Source organism: Crocodylus porosus, unplaced genomic scaffold (assembly GCF_001723895.1).
Source record: "Crocodylus porosus isolate Cpor-Errol unplaced genomic scaffold, CroPor_comp1, whole genome shotgun sequence".
NCBI classification, from domain to species: Eukaryota; Metazoa; Chordata; order Crocodylia; family Crocodylidae; genus Crocodylus; species Crocodylus porosus.
This window is the reverse complement of record NW_017728931.1, coordinates 139,261,463-139,271,446: the sequence shown is the minus strand read 5'-3', so window position 1 is coordinate 139,271,446 and position 9,984 is coordinate 139,261,463. Positions and strand designations below refer to the sequence as shown.

At 46.1% G+C, this 9,984-nt stretch overlaps 1 protein-coding gene across 1 annotated transcript in view; it reads right to left on the bottom strand.

The window, feature by feature from the left end:
- Window positions 1-1,803: 1,803 nt before the first annotated feature.
- The window catches only part of MKLN1 (muskelin 1), a 103,167-nt gene continuing 94,986 nt past the window's right edge, over window positions 1,804-9,984 (bottom strand). The window contains exons 13-14 of the mRNA XM_019543763.1: window positions 5,087-5,141; window positions 1,804-3,392 (exon numbers count right to left, since the gene is read on the bottom strand). Of these exons, the coding sequence (XP_019399308.1) occupies window positions 3,271-3,392; window positions 5,087-5,141 (177 nt within the window). The 3' untranslated portion in view covers window positions 1,804-3,270. The remainder of the gene's footprint in view (window positions 3,393-5,086; window positions 5,142-9,984) is intronic.

Sequence of the window (9,984 nt, the reverse complement as noted above, 5' to 3'; positions counted from 1 at the left end):
AATAAAAGCAGCCTTTTCTCTTTGGGGGCTTCCATGTCTCTGTAACAGAGGTAATAAATCCTTGAAACAACACTAAAAGTTTAAAACTTAACAGCTTCTCACATAGTACAACCCCACAATCTGGTTCCAGTGAACCGTGTTCTTCCAAACTCGGTGCATTACAGGCCGGTTTGATACTTGCTTCTCAGCTCGGCAGGAGATGTAGTGTGCACCAGGATAAGGAGTGGATGCATTTCCCTTTAAGGAGGCAAAGCCACAGGAAGAATGCACTTTGGATTAACGCGGCTGGCCACAGGGTGCCCCTGTTGCACCACAAATACACAGCTTCAAACGCTGTTACTAGGCCAGGCTGTAAACCAAGACAAGTTCTTAAAAGAGGACAGGATTGAAGGAAATTACAGCTGATCTGGCACCAGCTGGGAGCTCTAAGTTACATTTCTGGGGAGAGCAGAGCAGCCAAGATATGCCAATATTTGATATTCTTGGTAAGCTGTCATTAGCTATAGATAAGAGCCAGGATCATCCGGTGCGGGTGAGAAAGCGCTAGGCTGGAAAGTATAAACACTCTGCTCTTAGACCCGTACTTCATGTGTACTAAGCAACATACAGTGTAGGTCAGGTCTGAAAGCCGACTTCAAAGTGCATGGGCACCCACAAAATCAAGCAGCCCATGATTCGGCATACGACCATGTACCATATGCTTTTCGAGAGGTATAACTGGAAATTTTACCATTAGTGTTTCTCAGAGAAGACTCCTCTTACAGGAACCTCCATGCACTGACCTGCCTGCTCCCCAGTTAGGTTTGCAAAACTTCCCCATCAGGTAGAAGAGAGAAGAACCATCGTTTGGAGTCTGTATGTGGCACAGCACACCATGAGACAGTCAGTACCATTACTACCCCACAAAATATCTGGTTTCCTTATTAAACCCTCTCACTCTCCTGCTTGCTACTTAGTTGTGGTGTTTCACTCCAGTGCAACCTTTATTTAAATCAAATCATTTCAGAACAAAAAGCCGTCTTGTTACAGAGAGGAGGAAGGACTAGTGTTTGGGGGAAACCGCTGAAAAAGCTGCAAGAGAAAACCCAAAGCTTCATCTGGTTGGAGCTGCGAACAAGTTTGCTTCTGTGAACAGAATGAGTAATCAGCCCATGAGCTCAAAGAGAAAGAGCACATAGCACTGCAACCCGAAGTATTGAAAGACTGCAAAATTTTGCTTGGTTATATCAAAAGCGCTTGACCCAGAGCCAACTGAAGCAAGAGACAACTCCATCGCTAATTCTTTTTCTGCATTAGCACCATTCAGATGCAAATCCATATGGTTTAACACTATTTTAGCCAGCTAGCAAAGAGCCTGTGGATACAACATGAAATAAAACTGGTCAGTGACGTGGCACTTTCATGTTACTGGGGCAAAAAATAGTTACCAATTTCTTTCTTGGAGATGCCTGAAGATATTGCACTGACTAAGCTGAACACTCTCTTGATTTTTCTGCAAACATTATTATTCATTAGACTACCTACAACATGCTCAGCAGCCTACGATACCAGAAACTTCAAAAAAAAGTCTATTATTTTTGCTCAAGATGAAAAAGTCTGATTACTTTATTTTTGGGTTTTTATGAGGGATTTTAAGCCAAGTCCACTCTTGGGTACTATTCATTTTGGACAAATTAAAAGCCCAAGAAGCTAAATAAAGACATTTTTCTATTGATATCCAACGTACCAAAATAAACCGTGTTCGAAAGAGGGGAGAACTGATTTGAATGAAAGCACACAGACACTAGAGCTTTGAAAAAAATATACTTCATTATCGTTTCTTTTTATTTAAAGAGTCCAATCCATCTCTTGCACACACACAAGACTTCTGGCGAGTTCAACAGTAGTCAGCCGTAGGGAATGCAAGTATCCTGCCCTGTGAAGTTTTGGCTCTCTAGACATGAAGCTGTGCGGTCTTCATACAACTTTCAACACCCCATTTATTCTACGTGCTTGCTGGCACTCTAGTATTTGCTAGTGCTAGGCACATGTGTCCTTCACCACACACTACTGACCTTGTGTGGCACCAGATCTTTAGCCCTAAAGGATGTTTTCTGCAAGGGAGGAAATAAAGTCCAACTTCCCATACATATGTATCAGCTTATTTTTAATGGAATTGTTTCTGCCAAACAAAAAAAAAAAAACTCTCTTCCCCTGCATTTAAACGATAGGTTGAAGATGCATTTAAAAGTTGAATGAGCTGTGCTACATAGGACAAAGACAAGCGGTTGGAACAAGCCTCGCTGAGTTACACACTCACAAATCTATGCGGTGAGCTAACAGGTTTGTAAATCTAGATATCATCTGCCTCAGAAAGCGGGGTGCCCGAAACAGAGGGCTGCAGATTTTCAGCCTGTGCACAGAGGATATGGAAGACCCGATTCTGCAGAACTCGAAAAGGAACCTGCAAAAGTTTCTCCTCAGCGCATCACAGGAGAGATACAGACATAAAACTACCCCTGAAACAGGCTTCTGCAGGCACCTCCTGCCCTCACTCTCTAAAGGTTTCTCTGAGGTTCAGACTTGACTACCAGCTCTAAATAGGCAGCTTCGGAGAACGGAAGCCAGGCTTTTACAGCAGCACCAACTAAATATTTTTGTTCACGCTTTATATCCAATCCAAATTACACACGAGCATCAATCGGTTTCTCAAACTATAAAAAAGGATGGCAACATTGTAACATATGTTTCCTCTTCACATGGTACACTGCAATTACAAAACGCAAGTCAGGAAAGACGGACATTACCTTAACATACACCAGCATCCTGCGGCCAAGTTACACAATTGTGGCGAATGAAGCTAGTAGGGCAAAGCAAGATGTTGGGACTAGTTACAATAAGCAGGGGCAAAAGAGCCAAGAAACCCAAAGTGAAACCAACTGTAGTGAGCTGCAAAGAGCCTGTAAAATTTCCATGTTTTCCTTTACAAGCGAAGAGGATGACTGCATGACTGATTTTTCTTCTTCTTCTCTTTCCATTTGCTAACTCTTGAAAGTCAAAGTCAGAAAAAAAAAAATAAATATATTTAGTTGGAAGTAGATCAGTTACATTTTATTAGCCTAATCCAACAAGGGAAAACCTCAGGGATTCACTGAAACAAATAGAAAGCCCCTTTCAAAGACCCAGGGGTTGCTATATTACTTCAGCCCAGCAGTCCATCAATGCAGTAAAAAAATTAAAATACTGAAAATGGATGCTTTTTCCTTTTCCATGTGTCCAGTGATTGCTCTGCTACAGTGTGATGAGGTCTACCAGGTTGCCCTTAGGAGGCGTCATGTTGTCAGGAAAGAAATTTACTAGTGTATCAAAGAGCTGAGTTCTTTGCGCGTATGTATGGTCAACGTCTGAAAATCCTGGGGAAGGAAAGAAAGAGGGGGTGGGGGGGAACAAGACAGTTAATTTTAAAGATTACATAAACCAAGCACAAAAATGCCCCCTGGTATACACATTAGAATTTGTAGTCCTTAATCCTCTTTTTTCCTTTTAAAAAAAAAAGGTGCATATCCTTGCATCCAGTTGTAACCAAAATGATTCCCCAACCACTGCTCCATTCATCAGGGCTCAGCCCACACCCAAAATGTCACACTATCATGATCCTGTTCCATTCCTCAATTACCCATTGATGCTGAAGACTGGCCTGTATGCGCAGATCTAGGGTTTTGAAAAGAGCTAAACACTTTCTGCACGACTGTTAAATGGAAGAGACCATGAGTAGCTAACAGAGAGCAAAAGGACAGCTTGATTAGTGGAACATCAAGACCATTCAACAGGAGAAAGGGTCATTAAAATCCGTGGAGTGAAGAGCAGGAACCAGGTAGATTATAATGAGCAATGAAGGCAATTGTCTCCATCAGCACTGTCGGAATAGAAATGCCACGGCTGCTGGACAGATGGATTTAGACTTTGGATGAAGCGGAGATCAAATCAGTTGTGTGGGACATTCCCACACAACTGCAACCCCCCTGGCTCTGCTCCTGCTGGACTTCACCCTTCCCTCCACAAAGCTGCTGGAGAGAAGAAAATGAAAAGACGCAACAGCCATCTTACAGCTGCTCTGCGATTCTGTTTGGGGCAGAATATTCAGCTTCCTTGCTTAAGACACTCCTCAATTTTGGAAGGCTTATTTTTTAGGAGAAGGTGCATGTAGTATGTGAATAAATATGGTTTTTCCTTAACTATTTAATGAAGGATACTGGAATACAGTGTTACCCAATTAACAAGTCAGAGGGCATCTAAACAGTCTTAATGGACAATGAAGAGACTTTAAAACTGAAATATTTTGTTTGAAAAAAAGATAAAAAAAGCACAAAAAGGAAAACGATTTGCTAAGATGCCATATGTTGGTTCTTTCACGTGTCAAACACATCCTCTTTAGAAGAATACTTAATTCTGTGGCACAGTTACTAGAAAAATATTAGAGGGGATCATTTCTGAGCATCACTGTGGTATAGAGGCCAATTCATCTTTTTATGTTGTAGCATCAAAACGGGGAAAAATGAACGTCTGGCTTCAAGAGGTTTTTATCTTACGGGTTTGGTTCAGAGTGCCTCTTTCCGGAAGTACACACTATTGTTTTCCTCATTCTTGACATCCTGCCCAAAGAGCCAGTGTTACAAAGAACAGACTGAACCAAACTGTTCTCAAGGCATTCAACAATGCTCACAGCAAACAGACTCGTAACCATGCTGCTGGATTCCAAAGTGACATGAGTTACATTATTTTGAGCAAGGCTTCTGCAAATCTGGATAAACAGGATAGCATCTGATGTTACAGGAGCTGAAAAATGATCCACGGAGACGTGCATTTAAAACCACTGGTGACTGATGTTTTTCAAAGCGGGCTTGAGGCAGTGAGCAGTGGTGATCAGAAACATTCCTTCTACAGTATCTAACAGTGCTTCGTACACGTAGAGATTAAGAGACCTACCACTTGGATGTGGCCTATAAATACTTGACTTCAACTGCAGAAACAGAAACGCAACAATAATTAACCTAAATGCAGTAAGCGGCTAGCACAATTCATTTCTCAGGTTCATTATAATACTCACCAAGAGTAGTGAAATCTGAGCCAGATTTGAACAATGCTGAAGCAAGAAGCTGAAACTGTAAAGAAAAAGAAACCAGAGTTACCCCACTGCTTACAGGAGATGCACAAAACCTTCTTAAAACCTCAAATAACATTAAAGGTGCCCTGGGCTGGGTTTACTTAGTGCTGTTGTCATTTAGATGTACGAAACACCGGTTCTCTTAATTAATAGGGGCAGTCGTGCAGGATTTTGCAATTACATTCCCTGCCAGTGTAACAGGACACAATTTCAGATGGGTCATCAGCTGCTTGCTTTTTCCTTGGCATTTAAATGCATTTAAGCAAGTTTGGTGTGAATATTGCAAGAGCTCAGATTCTACTTATCCACAAAGGCAGCATGTCACAGGAAAAGGCCATGGTCATCTCCATCAAACTGCCTCATCACATCTTGCAGTGACCCCACTGGAGGTATGAACGTGGCATACAAGTCTCTGGGACTATTCAACCAAGCAGCTTGCCAATGGAGATAAACTTTGGGGTGGTCTCCGCAACCCAAGCATTTGGGAGTTTGTTAAAAATCTCAAGTGGGAAAACTGAGATTCACAAGGGGAAATGCAAGTGGGTTTTTAAAAAAGTTCCAGCCGTCTTAAAGACTAATAACGTCCACTTTCACATCCAGATTCTTTGAATGGTGGCTAGCAGCTAAAAGCAGCCACTGCCTCATGTTTCTTGGCCAATAGAAAGTGCAATTATTAGAAATTTAGCGCTTAATGCGTCTGCCACTCGAGTTAATAGAGTAACTGATACAATACTGGGCTGTGGCCCTCTATGAGGCTTGTAGCAGAAGGGCATGAAAGGACACTTTGCGGGGGGGGGGGCAGTCATTTCTGGAGAGCAGAGGAAGACTGAGGCCCAGGAGCCCTGACGTCCGTTCCTGACTCCAGAAAGCAGCGTGTCCTAGCAGGCATCCTTCCTCTTCCTCGAAGACTTGACCTCTTCTGGTCCACCTCTGCCCCATCTTTCCCAGTCCCCTTCTCACTGCCTACCTGTCTCCGGTCTCCACACCTCTGGCTTCCTCATCTGTCTCCTCATCCAGCCAGGCCCTGCACCCACCTCGATCTCTCTCCTCTTTCCCACACTTACTGTCGAGTCTCCTTGTATAGCAGCCCCACTCTACCTTCCCTTCTCCAGCAAACTGTCTCCCATCAGCCCCAGTTCCTCAGGTCTCAATCATCCTGCAATCAGTCTCTTTCCCCTGCTCTTTCGAGACCCCCAGTTGCAAGTCTCCCTCTCCAACCAAGCCCTGCCCCAGTCCTGACTCTGTCCCAGTTCCACTGCCTTGCCACCCCATGCTTAGTCATCTCCCCTGTGCCACCACCCTTTTCCCCCACTAATTTTGATCCTAATACAATCTCTTAGTCTGGAGAGTCTCAACCTCTGGACCCCCAACGTCTCACTGAATATCAGCATTTCCCATCCCAGCCAAACGACTTCCAGGTACTCCCCCAGTCTCCTCCCCTGGGACTCTCCCCTCCACTCATACAATCCAGTCCCAGTCTATCCCTGTCTCTCTTTCACCTGGTCTTTGTCTTCTCTGCATTTGAAACATACAGCTCTCCCCACCTTGCCAGCAGAGGACCATGAGCCAACAAGGGCCCTGGGCCTGGAGCCACCAATACTGGGAAAGTCAAGCTCTGGCTTGCAGCTCGGGACTGAAAGGACACGCTTCGTTGCTTTGCAGAGATGGCGTATAAATGGTCAAGTCACATATGGAGGGATTGGGAGGGCGGGGTGAGGAGGCTCCAGCAAACGTTCACAGCCAAGACAGATCCTTGGCTTGTAGCATGGAGAATCTCAGAAGTCTGCACATGTGCAAACTGATTGTGTTTTCAAATGCTTCTTGACCAAATTTGGGCAGATTTTCATGAGGAGAGGAAAAAAAAAAAAGGCATGTCCCTGACAACGGCAACGGCCCTGTCAAATGTTGGTTCCTTGCTCCAAAGCAGTAGGGGCCGAAATAGCCCCACACCCTCCCCTGACGTCCACTCCTGCCCCCTGCCCAACTCTGCTGCTCTGCTTTCTGCTCCCCGACCCAATCTGCTGCTCTAGCTTTTGCCCTGGGCTCTCTGCCCAATTTGCTGCTTCACTTTTTGCTTCCTCTCCCATCTGCTGCTTTGCTGCCTGTCCTCTTCTCTATGTGCCATGCAGAAGCTGCCCATGGCACTTGTGCTACAGACTGGCCACCCCTGCTCTAGCACATGTAGGAGCTAGAGATTTCCAAACCAAGGGCAATCTGAATTTAATGTGTTCATGTGATGGTTTACCCTAGCCTTGGCCTCAGAAATAACTGCACTGCTCTGACTGAAGTTTTCCAAAAGATGAAGTCTTAGGCAAATCCCTGATGAGCCTAGGGAATTTACATCCTTGGAAATTTTTAAGAGCAGGCCAGACAGACATGTGGCTGGGATGATTTAGGCAGGGATGATCCTGTCCTGAGCAGGACCTATTATCCTATGATCCCTTCCGGTGGTATGCTAAGGGCTAAAAGATCTGAAGTTTGGCATAATTATTAGCAACTCAAAATCAGAAGCCCCTACAAAATGCAAGGCAAGTGTTGTGGGCAGTACCTCCATTTACCCTGCAATTCAACACACCCCTGTAAGTCCCACAGGAAAGTTTCCCTACACTACTGATTCTCAACCAAGATGCCTGGAGATCTTTTCAGGGCTGCCACGCAACGTTAGCACCGTTAGGTGTACAAACATGACGAACAAGATAAGAGCATAGATTTCAAATGGGAATTCACAGCGTTAAAAACATTCAGACCCATTGTGGGCTTCCCAAGTTCTCTACAGCAAAAGAATTGTTCTACGGTTTTTCTGTAGTCAGAGCCTGAGCGAAAGCCAAGAGCTGGCATTTTTCAAGGGGTGCCTCGAGCCTAAAAAGGTTCTAGACTACTGCTCCTCTTCCTCCTCTCTTCTGAGACTAACTTACCTGGAATTTATACTTCTAGTTCAAACCTATTTACAGAGTTACTATGCATTGCCACTTGAGTTCTTGCACTTGATGGCGTCTGGCCTCCATTCATCAGTAGGTATTTTTCTGTCCTTTGCATTTGCTCTAGCCTTCCATTAACCTTTCAGGAGCTACGATGCTCTAAGCGTAGTAGCTACAGCTCAAGGACATGATGCCGCTGCAGTTTTACATGTGATCACTGTTAATAATGTTAGGTTTTTCTTCCAATAGTGTCGTATAAAAGCTCATATTTAGTTGTTATTTTTACCATGCTGGGGACTTTCAGTTTCTGTTTCGGGATATACCATATTTACTCAAATGGTTATTTCCCAGCACTCCCCGCCCCCAGCATGGGGGAAAAAAAGCCCCTCCCAGATACACTCGGTCTTTCATTAAATTACTGCCAAAAGCAGCATGTGATCAGTAATGGAAACCAACTATGATGCTGATTAAATGCAGGCAAAATTCAGCATGACTATAAACACACTAGTGAATTGCCAGTGAAGAATGACAGGGGTGGGGAAGGTTAGTAACTCTACCCTGCCCCCCCCCCGCCTCCCAGGAGCAGGGCGGTGAGACTTGCCCCGACGTCCCCTCCATTCCCGTCTGCCAGCACCCTGCGCCACAGCCACCTCCACTAGCTAACCTATTTAATGACTTCTTTGCCTCCATTTTCCTGATCAGCCCCCCACCGGGCCCCCCTCAGGCCCCAAGGGAGGCGCACCCAGGCCAAGGGTCAAGGAGGATCTAGTCAGGGAATGTCTGGAGGGACTGCATGTATTTAAATCAGCTGGTCTGGACAATCTCCACCCCCGGGTGCTGAGGGAATTGGCTGCGGTCACTGCAGGACCCCTGGCATGGCTGTAAGAGCACCCGTGGTGCTCTGGTGTGGTGCCGGAGGACTAGAAGAAGGCCAGTGTCGTTCCCATCTTCAAAAAGGGGAAGAAGGAGGACCCAGGGAACTATAGGCCAGTTAGACTTACCTCGATCCTGGGCAAGCTTTTGGAGAGAGTTAACCTGGCACCTGTGGGTTCATTAGTGGCAGGTCCTGTCAGACCAACCTGGTGGCGTCTACAACCAGGTCACCAAATCCTTTAGACGTAGGGGTAGCAGTGAACATCGTCTTCCTGGACTTTCGGAAAGCCTTTGACACCATGTCTCACCCCCTTCTCATTAAGAAACTGGGGGACTGTGGTGTCGACACCCACACAGTTAGATGTGTCAGCACCTGGCTGGAGGGCCGCACCCAGAGAGCGGTGGTGGATGGGTCATGTTCGACCCGGAGGGATGTGGGCAGTGGGGTCCCACAGGGCTCGGTCCTTGGGCCCGCGCTGCTCCAACATCTTCATCAGCGACTTGGACGAGGGGGTAAAAAGCACCCTGCTCAAATTTGCTGATGACACTAAGATGTGGGGGGATGTGCATGGTAGAAGGGAAGAATAGGCTGCAATCGGACCTAGACAGGTTACAGGGGTAGGAACAGGATGGGATTCAACACTGACAAGTGCAAGGTGCTACACCTGGGGAGGAAGAGCCAGCACCATACCTACAGGCTGGGGAACTCCCTTCTCCTCAGTGCAGAGGCAGAAAAGGATCTGGGAATCATCACTGATGCCAAGACGAACATGGGCCGGCAGTGCGGGGATGCGGTCAGGAAGGCCAACCGCACCTTGTCATGTATCCACAGATGCATCTCGAGCAGGTCCAAGGAGATAATACTGCGTCCAGTTCTGGGCACCGCACTTCAAGAGGGATGTGGACAACATAGAGAGCGTCCAGAGGGCCACCCGCATGATCTGGGGACAGCAGGGCAGGGCAGGGCAGCAGGGTAGGCCCTACAAGGAGAGGCAACGGGACCTGAACCTGTTCAGCCTCCACAAGAGAAGGCTGAGGGGGATCTAGTGG